Source organism: Platichthys flesus, chromosome 16, assembly GCF_949316205.1.
Source record: "Platichthys flesus chromosome 16, fPlaFle2.1, whole genome shotgun sequence".
Lineage (NCBI taxonomy): Eukaryota > Metazoa > Chordata > Actinopteri > Pleuronectiformes > Pleuronectidae > Platichthys > Platichthys flesus.
In genome coordinates, this window is record NC_084960.1 from 7,886,058 (window position 1) to 7,903,381 (window position 17,324).

Consider the following 17,324-nt stretch of genomic DNA (forward strand, 5'->3'; position numbering starts at 1 on the left):
CCCCCCCCCCCCCGATCCTGCACGATCCAGTCTGGTGCTGGATGACAGGAGCAGGAGAAACCGGAGACTCTGATGTTACACCTGGGTAAACGTGTGGAGTTACGTGAATACATCAGAAGGGCTATTTGGGTCCAGACACTGTTTGTTTTCCCTACACTCCGAACATGAAGCGTTGGCTGTGGAGACCTCACCGAGTGTTCCAAGGGAAACTTCACTCCCAGAGATGTGTGTGCACTTAGTAGAGTGGGGGAAAAACGAGAGAGAGAGAGAGAGAGAGAGAGGAAATGTGTTGATTTGACATTTTTAAATTTAGGGGGTAACTAGGAGAGAGCAAGGGAAACAGCGTTGGGTGGATTGGGGGGGGAGTCGGTGAAGCTGCTCCACTTGCGGGCTCAAAAAGAGTATTTTCCGAGTCCCACATGACGTTTAGCATACTAGATGGATTGATGCAAAGTGGTGAGAATGCAGAGCAAGCCTTCATTTGAATATTCTCTGGGCCGCATGCAGAAAATAGGTCATATGCATTATTTTGGCGGTGTCTTTTGGAACACGGTACAGTGTTATGTCCATTTACGTCAGCACCAGACCTGGTCAAGCAGAGAATCCTGTCTGAGAGCCTGAGTATAAAGTTCCATTAAAAGCAATTACATTCTGTGTCTGTCTGTCTGGCACACACACACACACACACACACACACACACACACACACACACACACACACACACACACACACACACACACACACACACAAACACAAACACAAACACACACACACACACACACACACTACGCCCTGTTCCACATTAATGCCATGCTAATGTGTTTATGAGTCATAAGAGGAACCTTTGAGTGTGGCCCAGTTATCTCCGCTGATGAGAGTGAACGTGAGCAAGCAGACGCAGGTTTCAAACAGGCCTCAAATCTACAAAATGATCCATTAGTTCAGTCATCTTTTAGAGCGTGCGAGACTAAATGGATCTAAACCACAAGACACAGACCCTCAATTCACGACAAAGTAAAAGTCTGTGGCATCAAGTGAACATGTGCTCCGATTGCAGGCTGTCTGACTCGATGTGTCCTGTGATGATAAGGATGCAGATAAACCCCCCCGGGGAGACTACGCCTGGCGCAGTCGGGCCGACCAACATGAGAACCGTCTGTGGCACTCCTGACCGACTTCACGTGACCTGATTGAGCAGTCACACCACTTCATCTGCTCCAGTCAACGGGGCAATGCCCAGAGGGCGATCACCTCCTCCTTTCAAAGCGGTTGACGCCCCCGAACTCATAATTACCCACCCCCCCCACACACACATACACACACACACACAAAAACACATAAAGATAAGCAACTCACTCACATCCTTCTCCACCTCACCAAAAAAGATCTCCCTCTATAATGTAATCTAGTGGAGTCACATTACATAACGCCTCTTTAAATGTCTGAGTCCCGTGAATCTCTGAATATCAAACATATTTGAGGAGCCAGAGGAGAACGGCCTGTGTTTCAAGTTAGGGATGAAATTGGTTGAAATTAAAAAATCGCATGAGCTGGTTGAGGTTATTATTGATATTTTCAAGCAACAGCAAAGCGTATTTCTATGATCTTTAAATCAGAATGTCAAAAGCCAGTGGATGTGTTCGGGTTTCACAGCTCCTTCCTGCCGCAGAGGTCGCGGGGGTCAGTCTTTGGGTGATGACTTGTGTGTATGAGACAAAGTTCAGAGGAAGCCGAGTGTGGCAGGATTTCCTCACCCCCTCACTTTGTTTTACGTCCGACTCTGCATCCAGACCACCTCTTTCCTGCAGCCACCTGATCGCAGGCACCAGTCGAGGTGATTTTCTGGATCCAAGCGACTCACGTATGAGTAGAGTCTTTATTTGGAATCTGCTGAGCACAAAGGCAGCAGTGTATGCCTGGGTGTGTGTGTGAGTGTGTGTGTGTGTGTGTGTGTTTGTGTGTGTATGTGTGTGTGTCTCTAATTCGTTTTGTTGCCTCTTTAGGACCTTTACCAGACCTTTTTAGTACTTTGTCAGGACCATTAGATCTCATGGGGACCAGAGCTCGGTCCTAATGGGGTAAAACATCATTTCTGAGGTCCTGGTGAAATGGTAAGATGTGCATTGTCATTGGGTTAAGGTTATGGTTAGGTATGAATAAAGGGATACGATTTTGGTTAGGCTGTCCAAAATCAATGGAATGCAATGCAAAGTCCTAATAAGGATAGCGAACCTTTGTGTGTGTGTGTGTGTGTGTTTGTGTGTGTGTGTGTGTGTGTGTGTGTGTGTGTGTTACATAACAAACTGTCAAAATTGTCAAAAGAGATAATTTACACCTACCAATATCACTACTGAGCATTCTTCATCTTTAAAGACATCCACCATCACTTTCTCTAAGTTATGAAATTAAATAAAAACCTATTGAAGCAGAATGAAGCCCAGATCATCAGCTACCAAAGGAGTAATTTCAGTGATTATCAATCAGAGGATTATGTGATCAGGATGCAGCTCCAGTGGGGGCGTAACATACAGGATAAAAACAATAACATGAGATAAAAGCAGAAAGTACATATAGCTGAACTATTACCCTTTCTCTATGTGTCATATACACTGTACTTGACATAATGATGTTGCTTGGAGGAAGTCAGTGCAAAATCAAGTACTATAGTTTTATCAAACTCTAGAGGATTAGAAGGAAATAAATGGTCAAAGTTAAATTGATTGTATTTGTATAGAGCTTTTCCATTAACTCATTCACACACACATTCATATATAACTTATTCTATCACAGACTGTCCACACACTGTCAGCACAGATGTCAGGGGGTAGTTCAGGGTTCAGGGTCACTTTGGAATGCTGGGGATGGAACCATAGGCCTTCTGGTTCGAAACTGTTGTTAAAAGGAGTTTTTGTCTGAATTAGTTTGCAGAATTAAGCAAAAATTGCTCAACTTATTTCCATGACATGTAGCAAAGGGATTTCTCTGCAGATCTGGATCAGTTTCATGTTGAGGGGCCTTATTTGTGAGTGTTTGAATGTTGAGTCATGAGGGGGCTGTTGAGCCTTGGTGGAGTTGTGTGATCTCTTCTCCATTCCTCTAGTGTGAACTGATTTCTGCTGCACACCATAAAAACACTATACAAACGCAGAGATGAACCAAATTACCAGACTCTTGACATATTAAAATTGTATTTGTCTGACCTACTTCAGTTGAACTAAATGTCTACGGCAAATACAGCACCATATTTGTACACACCCCCTCCCCCAACATCCCTCCCTTTGGCTCCCCCCTCTTCTCCTCCCCCACCCCCTTTGATTCAGTTTTGAGGTCAGCTCCGAGCTCGTCTCAGCACCTGATCTTATCCTTTGTAACACTTTGCATATGCCTCTTGTCCCCGGTCGACAGCGTTTCAATACAAGGTGCGACTCTGTTGGACAAAGAGGACGTTAGACACAGCGACGCTCTGCTCGGCTACAGCACTTCAACACAAAACCTCAGACTGAGGGTTTACAGATTAATGCGTCAGAGCTAAAAATTGTGTGGATTAATGTTTGATTACATTTAGCATCAGTAATCCATTCCCCATGCATGGACGTGGAGAATGAATGTGTCATTTATAAATGCCCACGCTGCTTGTTGAGGTGAATAAACAATTGTGATTTGTCAAATTAGGTGTTTCAAGCAGTGAATCCCATTTTTTTTTACTTAGAACATGTTTCCTGTTTGGTTTTCAAGCATTAAGTCGATGGCCGACATGTTCACGTTGGATTTTCTAAATGAAGCTCAATACAGACGTGATCTAAAGGTTCAAATATGTAGAATGGATAATTAGGATTGGTTCAACTTTCCAAGGAAAATTTGAAGACAATGGCCAAAATAAATAAAACACTAGATTAGCTGCAGAGCAAAAGACAGTCTGGACTCTTTGCCAAAAAGTGAAGTTCAAGAGTTTCTGTCTTGATTTTCTCCAAAGTGTGAACAGATGTTTATTTTTTTATTCATGTTGTCCCACAATCTTTGAGCAGAAGGTTGTGAAAACGTTATAAACCTCCTAAACTCGTTCATAAAAACTCTTCTAATTGATCTTAATGGTTTATTATTTTGGGGGATTACACTAACTGATATTTAGCTTGTAAGCCATAGTGTTTATAAAGATGGTATCATTTCGGTCTTGCAGGAGGAAGTGGAGATGCGTTGTACAACTACACAGTCTATCAAACAGACATATTGTTGATCTCATCTATCTTTCAGCAAGAAATTTAAGATGTATAATTCTCCCCAAAAAATGCAAATTACACCTGTGAGACAAAGCAAGGAAAAAAATTGGACCCCGTAAAGCAATTAAATCATGTCGCCAGTTTGCAAAGACAATAAAGGCTTTGAATTGCATCTATATAAATATTTGAACTATATTCAGTCTGAACTCAACTGTTCCCCATTCATTTTTTTGTATGATAGTCAACATTAAACAAATGAGCAGTCATGTATACAAAGACTCAACTACTAAAATTCAGTATGTGAGTGCTGTGCATGGAAGTGGGTTGTAGGTTACATGCACTGCAGTGCAGCTTTAATTGAATCCCAGCCATTTCCATTTGCAGCATTATGACTCTTTCACACTCAAACACATGTGAGCTGCTGCAGATGCCAAAGGCTAAAACTCTATAATCTCTACTCCACAACCCCCTTTTCATGCTTTTTTTTTCAGAGGGTCCAAATGGTGGCCGGCAGAAACAGAGTAAAGATAACCCGGCTTATCTTCCATCTACATGTCTCTCTCCCGCTCTCTGCCAGTCCTCTATGATAACCTTATTAAAATATTTTCCTCTGACAAATCCCTGAGAAATAAATCCTTTTTTTTATATTCTAGAATAAGGGGGGGGGGGGGGGGGGGGGGGGGGGGGGAAATCAGCGGGCAAGAGGGTTTGTCTGTCACATGGAAAAAACTACAGTTGCCTTGGCAACCCATGATGGTTTAACACTGCAGCCTGGCATCTGAGCGAACTGTTGGGAGAAGTTTGCTGGGGACATATTTTTTTGTTGCGTTGAGCGAAGGTGTCAGCAGTTTGTAAAAATCAATTTACAAGAAGTGCACATTGAAGAGAGGAGCCAGAGGGCTCTGCTGCTGGCTGAGGCTCATTCATCACAAGTTCTGTCTCTCTGTGGAAACACAGGAATGGATCACGGAGGACCTTTATCTAACTGGTCACAGAAAATAGAAGATAACACACTTTATACTTCATGCTACATTCACGTGACATTTCCAGAAGTAGACACATTTTTTAAAAGTTAACTTTCACAATAAACCAATGTCTTAGAAAACCTGACACAATAATTCATGACAAAAAGCAGAATTCGTTAAATAACAATAGAGAAATATGATCATTTTTATATTCATCACTTAGTGATTTTGGTGGTCTCCAGCGGATCAGACAGTCGAGCCAATAAGTGATAGGATGCTTCTCTCGTGTGGACACATCAGGTACTGCAATACGCTCATTCTTCAGCAGAGGAAATGGGAACAGGCTGCCATCGTCAGTCTCTTATGGGAGATTTTGAGTATCTACATTAAAAAAATGAAATTGAAGGCAATGCATGATTTTGTGGGTGAATGAAAAGCAGGTTATAAGGACTATTTTGCTTTATCTTCCAATTTAATACGATATTTCTTGACACCGTAAAATTAAAAATCTTAAAACAGAAAATTAGGTGCATGGCTTTTCCGTGTTGCTCAGCACAGAGCAGCATTAACCTATAGTGCTCAGTTCTGAAAAGGTGCAGGAGAGCTTTTTTCTTGTTTTCTAATTTAACACACTCCACAGGACAAAATGAAAAATCAACAATTACAGCTTTTCAGTAGCTTCAGTCCATACACTGTGGACTTGATGACAAAATTTTCTACTTCAAAATAAAAGGCAGCTTGTGTTGAAAACAAGAGTCAAGGTGCAAAAACAATACACCTGGATGATGTGGATATACTGCGCGTGACCTCCATCAAAAGCAAATAAGGAATAGACTTTATCAAACGTAACTTTCACGAAACTCTCAGTTTAGAAACATGTAGTTATTCCTGATGATATGAAGCCTTTCCGTCACTTCTACCCTAATTTTTATCTTTAGTATTATACTTTGTGTAATTATTTGTTTTATTAGTACTTGTAGCATCCTGTATCACTATGTCTAACCCTGGTCCATGTGTTTGCAAAATGTAGTTCCGCTCTTTTTTTTAGGACTAAACACACGTCACTGGAGATGATAGAAAAACAGGGAAGTGAGAGAGAAGGGTTTTTCCACACTTGGATGTTTATATGTTGTTTGAAGTTACAGAGAGTAATGCAAAATGACGTGTATCTATAGAGGTCAAATTAATAAAAAAAAGAGACACTGCCAATTTGATAAAGAATTACAAAAAATGGCTTAGAAGAGCGATTTCATTAATTTATTATTTTTCAAATTCAAAACAACATCGTCCTCGGTTCTGTGTGACGTCGACCCCGACATTTATCACAGATTAAACATTCGGGACAAATGAAGCTACAAAAATATTTTTGAAGGTAAAATGTGTCACCGTTCCAGTGCAACACAACAGTGGCAACCTGTGTGTACGAACACAAAGAGGACATGCAGTGACTCCCTCTGAGGCTGCACCTCCTGACAGGGACCATGTACCGATTATCCAGCCGACCCCAGCCTCAAATCAAGTGTCCAAGCCACAGCTACAAACATGCTTTGCCGGTGTCATGCGGTGTAGATGTTTATTTTTTTCACCGAAAGTGAAATTATTCCAGTATTTGTCTGTGACATCTTTACACTGAGCTCCTAAAAAAACATACGTCAGACAATAAGAAGAAGCCACAAAGTCCCACAGCAACAATCATCGGTTTTTAAGCTGAAACCGTCACAGTTCTCCGTTCACACACCACAGTCCTCCCAGACACGATGAGCGGCTCCTGAATCTTCGGTGGCAAGTGAAAAAAAACCTCCGGATGCATCTTTCTTCTCCGCCGACTGACCTCTGCTCGTTTTTGCAGACGTCACTGTTGTTCCTCACCCCCCCCCCCCCCCCCCCCCCCACCACAAAAAGGCACTGGGCTCGCGTGACGCGGGCTGACCACGGCAACAGGCGCTGTCACATTATTGCGTCGCCCCAGCAGTCTGCAGAATTACACTTCCTCTCAGCAAGCAGCCGCAGCGTCCGCCAGTCGCCTGGAGAGGACTGAAACATGGCAGTGCTCTTTTCTGAGTCCAAATGCAGGCACTGGAGACTGATCAGTGGATTTCAATGTGCACCTGTGAAGAGATGAGGAAGACATGAGTGAAGAGGTCCACAGGGAATTTAAAGTGTCAGTTTGATATTAACTGTAAATGTCTTCAATCGTTTAAATGTCACATAGTCGTGCAAACCCATTGACGTGTGAGCCGAATAGGTGATAATCAAACTTATGTTATTTACGCCATTTTTTAAAGACATTTCCAAAATATTTGGTGGTTTCAGACTTTTAATGTGAATGTCTTCAACTGGTATTTGTCAGTTTAAGATATTAAAGTGAGACGTATGATGGAAATTAAAGAACGACAGATAAAGGCCACCGTAACTACTGATATTAGCGTGTTGTAGATATATTGGAAATACAAACTGTCCCAGTAAAGTATACCACATGTATTAGTACATCTTAGAAACTGCAGAAAAGCATAATTAAAAATCGAAAGGATTTTTATTCTGAAAACATTTATCGTGATATTAATCGCAAACCTTTGTGTCTTGGTGTAATTTTTGACCTTATGGCCCAGGACATAGAATCAACTCCTCTCTGACACGATTAACGAGACAAGGTTTTACTGTGGGTCAGCTAGATTTTACAACATTAGTTTCATCTATTAACCAGCAAATGCTTTTAAATTGTTTTAAATCTAATCTACCATCTATCCGACGAGGGGAAATAAATAAAGAAGAAAAGCATCTCAGTGTGCAGACAACATGACTTCATACAGCACAGTATTTGTAACTAAATAAACTAACTAACCCCATTTAAAGTTTCAGTGCACAAATTCTACTAATTGTGGTGTTCTTTACCCTAGAATGGGCCGTTTATATTTAAATACTCTATGTTTACAGGGTGTGGCTTCTCTCTACGGAGGCTTCCATGTTTTTACAGTAGCCCAGACTGGACAAACTAAACACCTTTTGAGTTTTTATGACAACTAAAGGCTACAGGTTCTCCTCCATGTTTGGAAGTGGAGAGTGAGGTGAGGGGTATTCCGCTGCAACGTGCAAGTTATCCACTAGGTGTCACTAAGTTCTATACAATGAACCTTTAAAAGCTGTTGTTTCACCCAGGATAACCTGGTAAACTTGACTACGTGTCTTTCACCACACGACGGAGGAGCTCGTTACCTGTAATCTGACATTAAACATCATGGAGGCGACGAGGTAGATGTATGGGAATCTGATCCGCAGCCGCCATGCGAGATCAAAGAATATCAACAAAGTCCTCGTCAAGCCTTTGGAGAAGACGCCGTACGAGCGACCGGCGGAGTCCGAGAACCGGAGCACGAGATGGGACAGAGCCGCCATAGAGGCGCTGTCGGCCCGCGGGAGCTCTCTGCAAGAAGACGGTGTCAGCTACAGAGAAGAACCGGCGACGGGAGAAGAGGTTGCGGGGTGACAGCTCATTTTCTTACCACTGTCTCACTCCGAGCTCCATCTTTCTTTACGAGGTTGCTTGTGTTGGCAGAGGTGCTCCGCCCCAACAGCTCCTGCTGATTGCAGGGGGACGGGTGATGGTGTGACACACGGAAGTGGCATGTGGGACTTTCACGCCCCGAGTCTAGACTCCCAGGCAGATTGAAAAACAACTTAAGCAGAATAAAATAAAATAAACAAACTTTATTTAAATAAATCTTCCTCAGATTTGTAAAATGTTTGGCCCAGCCTAGTTTATCTGTTTAAATACTTTTGTATAAATGCATTCCTAGCGAAATTCTCAAAAGAAAATTCACAATATCTATCAGAAATGAGTTATACCTTTGGTCAGATTAATCTTCATACAATCTCTTAATTTCTCAGTGATGCGGTGAGGCCTGCAAACCGACGGGTTATTAACAGTGTTTGAACAACTGAAGTGAATGGCACAGCTCCATCAGGTTTCAGTCCCATTGATAAACTTAATTTAGTGTCAGTTTATTTTATGTTTCTTTGTATTATTTGACAGTAAGAAAATAAAGTCACCAAACCTGAGTGCAGGGAATAAAAAAATCCATCGTAAACAAGGCTGGGTTAGTTGACGTCACTTCCTCATTCCGTGTCACACTCTATCTCCCCCGGCTTGTTATTTTTGTATATTTTGGGCCATCAGAGGAGATATATGCATTTTAAACGACGCATCTCGTGACGTCTGTTCCTGCCCGGGTTCTCTTTAATTTACAGGAACCCGTGGGACCGCCAGCTGTTTGTTTTGGGGTGGATCCCATGGTGGGCGTGGCGACGTCACAGCACCGGAAGCAGCGTCTGGTGGTGGCGGTGTCCGGCTTCACTTTTTTTTTTCTCTCTCTCTCAGCTCAGGGGTGGTGGCCGCTGTTGTTGCCTCGCAGCTTCCCGATCAGCCCCTACGAAAGCATGGGAATGTCGAGTGCCCACGTCTGACTGAACTTGTTCTAAAGTGCCGGAGAAGTCGCCGCCCGTTTTTCCCCCGCCCTCCAGCTCCACCGCGCCCCACAGCAGCGCTGCGAAACCACACACACGCCCGAGAAGGAGACGTTGTCGGGGCGTTAAAACACCCAGCGAGCAACCCCCCCTCCCGGACAAAGGAAACGAGACGTGCGAGCTAACGTTAGCTTGCTCCCGGGGCTAACCTAGCATTCCTCTAGCTGCGCCGCGATGCAGGCCATAAAGTGTGTCGTTGTCGGAGACGGGTGAGTTGACTTCATGGAGCTCAGTTTCGGTGCAGGCCTACGAGACCCTTTGGTTTAACTCGAATGGGCGAAGTGTTAGCATTTAGCTCAAATCAGACTAGCTAACACTGATCCATACGCTAGTATTTTCCCAAGACGGGTGAAGTTATCTGCCGAGCTTTAACTTTACCTGCTTCTACTACGTGAATATTTCACCACTGATTATCGACAATTTTCTGATTTAGTTAAACACCACTTAAGCTAGTTTCACGTTGGCTAACCTGCAGTTAACCTGGTTACTGTGCTTTCCTCCCACACTGGGTGAGTCACACACCGCCCGGCAGGTCACATAACCGCACACAGAGGAGTTTCAAACACCTGGCCGCAGTTACTCACCTGTTGAGCAACGCGACGAGTTAAACTCCAGCTTTACACCGACATGTTTGTGCAATGCTCTGCTGCGTTGCTGGTTTTTCAGCTTCTCCACAGTCTCTAAAATGCACCAGATCGTTCAGTGTGAGTCTGGTGAAAGGGTTAAAACACGAGCTATAACCGACTGTGACAGGGGGAGAGGGAGGTAAACTGACTTATACTGGTCAGGGTGTGGTGGATAGCGCAGCAGCACAGTCACCCATGGGCCTGTGACTGATTTTTCGATTCTGACTCAATGGTTCATGGGAAGTTGTTCAACACTTAAGTTTCACATTTAGTAAACACCCCTCCTCTTGTTATCCTGTGTGCTCGTCTTGGTAAAAAAACAAATCAAGTATGCACAATCTAAACCGGATTTCCCAATGAAGGGATGACTAACAGTTATTTGTGTGTGTGTGTGTATGATTTGAACTCTGAGGCTTGATAAGAGGGAACAAATTTATAAGTTAATTGAAAAGTGCTTTTCCTAGCAACATTGCAGAGAGATCTCTGTTGAAGCTTCTCCAATGGGAGTATGTGCTGCTTTTGAGATCATAGATAGAGAATCTGGATATGATCATTTCCAGGAAACGTTTGTTTGGCATTTCATTGATGCTCTGCTCTTGAGCTGTTACATAAGCTCAAGACACTGTTATATTCAGAAAGCCTTTTTCTTTTCTTTTTTTACTGAACAATTCATCCTCCGTGTCCTTCTCCCCTCCAGAGCTGTGGGTAAGACCTGCCTGCTCATCAGCTACACCACCAATGCCTTTCCTGGAGAGTACATCCCCACAGTGTGAGTATCTGAGGCTGCACCCTAGTGTGGATGGTTCATTACTGCATTTGTTTATGCCAGACTGGGAGAAATTAATCCATTATTTGTTTCCACCCTTTCTTGTACATTCTCTGCATAATGTTGGAGGCATCTTTTATTTCAGTTGCCTATTCAGACGGAGATTTGGTTGCCTGTAGAACAGGTTATAATCACTGCTGTGGGCTGCAACTGAGATTTAGGGATAGGCGTGTTTCAGGAAAACCCAATATCATCGACCTGCAGAGCCCCAGTCCCCGCCCCCCAGCTACTGTTTAGATCTATGAATGCGAGAATCCCCCAGCAACTGTTTAAAACCTGGGCATGCGGCCCCAGTTAACCAGTTTGGCATGCACATACAAGGAAACCAGAAAAACAGAACTCCATCAAGGCTACCAACATTATATATTTTATCTGTAGCAACTTACAATTAGTGCATTTAACTTCATACTTATGTGTGTTTTCTAAAGGAAAAATAAACTTAATGAGCTTTAGCTTGACCTTCATTTGGAAACACAGCCATGGAAATCTGATGGAGAAATAGCATGCTGCTTAGAGCGGTTAACTATTATGCCACCGGGGTATTTGTTTCTCTATCATTGTTCTAAAATAATTTTACGCCTAGATAGTGTAAATACAAACATTGGTTTCCTTGTGTTCGTGGCTCTGGAACTCGCAAACGTGTAGTTCTAATACGGTGGCCAGTGCATGCATATGTCTAGGTATTTTGGATACCTACACCCCATCTGGTTCCAGACCAGCTGTGGAAACTGTGTTTCTCTGTATCGGTCTGCCATTCAGTCTGGGCTGGCTGAGCAGCCTGTTAATAAACAACATGCTCCGTTTAGCTGAGCCAGATTAAGTAGGTGATGATTCATTTTCAAGAGGGAGCTGAAGAGGCCCAGCTGATCAATGCAGAACTTGTTTTTCACCTCACCGCTTGAGTGTTTATTTCCTGTATGGGAAATTTTTTTTTGTCAATTTATTTTTAGCAAAACGTGTTTTTTATTGTCTCATTCTCATATCATCACTTCCATCAGGTTCGACAACTACTCTGCCAATGTTATGGTCGATGGAAAACCCGTGAACCTGGGCCTTTGGGATACAGCGGGACAGGAAGATTACGACAGACTCCGCCCACTTTCCTACCCTCAGACGGTACATTGACACATTTTGACAATGCTGTATTATATTAGACTTGTTATTCTTCCCCTCGACTTGTGCCATGTGCTGTAAGTATATTTTGTTGCCAGTTGTGCCCTTACATTATTCATTTGGAAAGATTAGAAGCTTAGAATAAATTAGGAAATCAGAGGGAAAGAAAAACACCTCACATTTGTGTGATTATGAACACAGGAGCATTTGTTTCAGTTCTGGTCAGGAAGTGATTGTTATGGACTTTAATTGCATTGTTTCCTTCTTACCTTACCAGGATGTGTTCCTCATCTGCTTCTCGCTTGTGAGCCCTGCCTCTTTTGAAAACGTCCGTGCCAAGGTGAGTTGACTAAAATAGGATATAGCAGAGGGTGTGAACGTGTTACCATGGAACTGTTGAAAAGCCTAGAGTGATTAACAGTTTTCATTGGATGACGTTTTGTAAAGATGTATAACCACACTGGTTTCTGTCTGGAAGATGATTCAACTTCAAAAGCTACTGATCTAATCTTGTGTGGATCAGATTTTTTGGCACTGATCTGGTTGGTAGATTCCTGTGTCACCCGACCAACACATTCCAGTTAAAGCATCATCACTATCACTATAGCTAGAGGTTTGATGGGGATAGTGCACTGGCCAATCATCTTGGGAGAGTCAGGGTATCTGGTACCACAACAATGTTCACTTGAGGTATTTAAATTGTAGTTGTGCAGTCAGTATTTATAAGGAATGCAAAAGCACTGTGCTATCAAGGGGACACACAATAGGTGAGTGACATCTTAACCAACTTATTGAATGAATCTGCTCTTCGAGATCACCAGGTTTAAAGGAAGGGTGTTGACCACATTTAAATTAGATGACGTTCCATGCTGCTTTTCCTCTGTTGTGGTTTCAGTCCTGACAGTTACTGGTTCAGAACAGCCGGCATTTATCCTTTTGGGCTGTGTTCAGACCAACATTATGCCTGCGTGTAAAACATGTTCTTATACACAGCACTCGGGGCTCCAGCAAAAAAAGTTAAACCAGTCAAATGCATAAAAGTGCGCATTTTTGGTTTTTACTTGACCACTGTATTTTTGCCATTTACATTGTGATTATCGCAGCAATAAATTAAAGTTATTATTTTTATATTGTGTTTTAGCATCTGTTAAGATTTTAAATGCATTAATCTGTTACTAAACCCACTGGATTTTATTGTATTGCCTCACTGGTACCAAAACTAATGATAATAAATAATGTGCAGTTTAAACAATGCGGTCTTTGGTCTGAATCCCTGATTATCCACCACAGTGGCCCAGGGTAATGTGAAAAAACTTTGTGAAAACTTTTTTGAGACAGTGAGATGTTGGCTTCGAGTAAAGCTTACCTCAGCTGAGCAACATCCGCAAACTGCCCATTTGCTCCTAATGAATTCTAAACAAACACTTTTGCTCAGATTGAGCCAGCCAGTTTCAGTTCCCAGTAAGATAAGCTGCAGTTCTCGTCTGAAGCTGTGGCAGCAGAAAGAGCTGCACTCAACTGTGTTGAAGTGTATTACTTATTAATGTAAATTAGTTAATTATTACATTACATTTAGCTGACACTTTGAGACAATAGGAGGGGAAAAGGGCAGAGATGTGTATTTCTATACTCACTCTGCACTAGAGCATGTTGTAAATACACAGAATTATTAAAGGCATATATAATGGCACAAACACTCTTTATTATGAGAATATGGTCCTTAAGCAGAAGTCTCCAGAAACAGCAGTTTCTCCCTGAGAGGCGGTGGTCTAGTGGCAGAAACTTGGACTATGGGCAGAGAAGGTCTCTGGTTCGACTCCACGGAGAGACAACAAAAGACGAACCTGGATTGATCTGCCCAAAAATCCAAGAGGATTCTCCCTACCCTGTCTAGTGCCCCTGAGCAAGGCACCTTACTTCCCCAATATCTGCTCCCCGAGCGCCGTACATGGTCGCTCACTGCTCTGTGTGTCCTGCACCAGATGGGTCAAAAGCAGAGATTAAATTTCCCTACCTGCATGAGTGTGCCTTTGAATGTCTGTGCATGTGTTTGGGACTAATAAATGCATCTTAATCCTAATCTTTAGACACAGAGAGAAAACATACACTTGTAGAAAGTTTAGTTTTATTATCACTATTTCTATAAAAGCAGTGGGTGACACGAGTATCTGCAGGAAGTTAAAATCAGACACTGCCGTGGTTGCTTTTATTGCCCATGACTTCTGTTCTGGTTTCGCTTTCATAGCATCAACCTTTCATCCAGCCGCACTTTTCAGTGATAAGGGCTCCGTTAAACCCAGCCCACGCTAACTGCTCATCATCGAACAGCTAATGACTAGTTGAGAACACATTCCTCTGCTCAGGAGCCAGATATTTCTGTCATGAGATGGTTGAGACCGAAAATGGAGTTAAAAGAAAATGAATATTTGGACGTAGATTTATCAGCTGGTCAGATAACAGATCTGCTGGACATTTTGTTTAACGGATCAGCCTGAATGGTGGTAATACTGTGGGTCAGTGTTTCCAGCTGGATGTGCTGCCCCTGAGTGACCAGAAAGATCAGCTGGTGTTTGAAATGCACTCTACGCTCTAAAAGAACACTGTTCCTGTCTCAGCTGAATGCATCTGTTGATAATAATAAGGTTTGAGAAGTAAAACCTCTAACCTGTGTTGTTGTTTCCGTGCAGTGGTACCCTGAGGTGAGACACCATTGCCCCAACACTCCCATCATCTTGGTGGGCACCAAACTGGATCTTAGAGATGATAAGGATACCATAGAGAAGCTGAAGGAGAAGAAGCTCACTCCCATCACCTACCCCCAGGGACTGGCAATGGCCAAAGAGATTGGTAACAGCACTGACTCATTATCTGGTCTTTCAAGGTGAAATGTTTAAAAAACAAACATTAAACCGATTTCTCTGCGCACTTCCCTCAGGTTCCGTCAAGTACCTGGAGTGCTCGGCTCTGACCCAGCGTGGCCTTAAAACTGTGTTTGACGAGGCCATCCGGGCCGTCCTCTGCCCTCCACCTGTCAAGAAGAAGAGGAAGGTGTGCTCTCTCCTCTAGGACTTCCTCCTATTTGAACCGGTTACAGGGGAACATGACAGCTAGTGGTGAGGGTGGCTAATGACACAGGAGAAACACACCATTATACACACGAAACAATGTGCTTCAGTTTCTTTTCTTCCATCAGCGTAGCTACAGCAGTTCTACCGGCCGTTTCCATGATGAATTTGACATAGGGTCGGATTTAGGATATGGGGTTGAATGATTTTAGACCCTAGTTATTTTTTAACAGCGTGTACTGTATAGATGAGTCTATGAAATTATTAAAATCTTGAGGCCTTCTGAAATGAATTGGATGTTTTGTTAAGAAAAAAAAAAAAAGACAGTGGAATGTTTTCAATTTGTTCTTCCACTGGTTGTCCACGTTCTTTTTTTGTTTACAGTCTTGGTTGTTTGTTTTGAGTGGAAGAAACATTGCCAAATGCATTCTGCACACATACTGTATTTCAGCCAAAAAGAAAACTGTTGTTCTTGTTTCTCAAACCTTCGAAATACAGCTGAAAACTTTTGTGCTGCTGTTTGTTTCAGCTTCATGACCGATTTCTATTGGATTCACTTAAGTTTTATGTTTCTAGAGCAATCCTGTACCATCACACGGTTAAAAAGAACTTAAAGTAACTACCTGTAAAGTCCTTTTTGTATCAAATTTACCATTCATATACCACAATCTCCTCAGCGGAAGTTTGTTTTCAGCACTAGCACATGAAGTATGATGCTTCATTTTCATAGGTGTAATGATGACAGAGAAAAAAAACTACAAATTCACTCTGTGAAAACGTCTGCTGGCTCTTACAGTGCTAATCATCCCGGAAAAAGACCTTAAGGATCCAGTATTTTATGTGTTTGGCTTTATGGTATTTTTCTTTCCTCTTTGCGATATTACCTGAGAAATATCTCAACTGTTTAGCTGCCCAGGAGTGCAAAGCTGAAAAGTAAACTCGATATTGGATTAGAACTGTGTAGGTGTTTTGGTGGTGGGGATCAAGAGCACCTTTCATGCTCTGTGGGCATTTATCAGAAACCTTTTGTGCAGCACATACAATTTTTAATAGCATCACTACTGGCCAAGCAATGTCACTAAGGAGCAGTAACAAAGCTACTGTCGGTTATGGTGTAGTATACAGTGTACTCATTTTTGTTATAATCATGTGATTGACTATTTTGTATCACACTTCACTCACTGTATTGTTAAACTAACACTATGAATATCCTTTGTTTATTACCTCTACAGTTAACGCTACCTTAATCTCCCTGCAAGCCTAGCTTTTTGTAATTAATGCTGATAGCATGTATGTGCAACATATACTGAAAACTAAGATTAGAATTGCTACAGTTATATTTTTTGCCTATTTACAAATTGTATTTGAACTACTAGATCAGGGGTTAAGTACATGTTGCTCATCTGTATTGTATTCAGACATCAAGCTGTGCTTTAATTCAAGCCAATGTTGTGACTTGTTAGTTTTATGGATAAAAGCTATTGTCACTTTTTGAAAAAGCCAATAAATTCTTGAAAAAAAACCCAATGGAAACTAATTTTTCTCTTGATTTAACACTAGTAACACCAACACAAAGTTTAAATTTGCCGACAGAAAATGATGCCTCGATAAACAAACAATTATCTAGTCAAACATAATGAACTGAATATCTTTGGATTATGTTGAAGATGTTGTCTGAGACTTAAAGAGAAAATAAACATATCAATTGATAGTGGGAGAACAAAGTACTACTGAAACCTAAAATACCGTAAATTCTTAACTAAGCCATTATTGGAAAATGTGAAGTGAATGTGGAATTTTCATTGAAACGAGAATTTGTTTCCAGATGGCATGGTTTTCTGCCGTTTTATTTTTATACTCTTAAAATTGGAATCAGCCCCTTCTCTTCAATTAATACCGGCTGTAAAGAAACAGTTCAGTGGGTTTAGCGACTGATAGAACACAAAACTGAACATTCAGGTTGCTGCACAGCTGTGAAATATAGTTTATTC

General features: G+C 42.0%; 2 protein-coding genes across 3 annotated transcripts; one reads left to right on the top strand and one right to left on the bottom strand.

Annotated features, from left to right (window-relative positions):
- Positions 1–7,060: 7,060 nt before the first annotated feature.
- Positions 7,061–10,407, bottom strand: LOC133970534 (small integral membrane protein 10-like protein 2A). Of its 2 annotated transcripts, XM_062407395.1 has the most exons (4): positions 10,288–10,407; positions 8,683–8,828; positions 8,396–8,603; positions 7,061–7,290 (listed from the first exon to the last, which is right to left on the bottom strand). In XM_062407395.1, exons 3-4 carry the CDS (start codon positions 8,573–8,575, stop codon positions 7,270–7,272), a joined length of 201 nt encoding a protein of 66 aa, XP_062263379.1. In that variant the 5' UTR covers positions 8,576–8,603; positions 8,683–8,828; positions 10,288–10,407; the 3' UTR covers positions 7,061–7,269. The 2 variants fall into 2 exon arrangements, with proteins under 2 accessions (XP_062263379.1, XP_062263378.1); XM_062407394.1 differs by having other exon boundaries at positions 8,396–8,828; positions 10,288–10,402.
- rac1b (Rac family small GTPase 1b) lies at positions 9,531–16,874 on the top strand. The gene is made up of 6 exons (XM_062407393.1): positions 9,531–9,912; positions 11,027–11,098; positions 12,154–12,271; positions 12,546–12,608; positions 14,956–15,115; positions 15,204–16,874. Exons 1-6 carry the CDS (start codon positions 9,878–9,880, stop codon positions 15,332–15,334), a joined length of 579 nt encoding a protein of 192 aa, XP_062263377.1. The 5' UTR covers positions 9,531–9,877; the 3' UTR covers positions 15,335–16,874.
- The last annotated feature ends 450 nt before the right edge of the window (positions 16,875–17,324 follow it).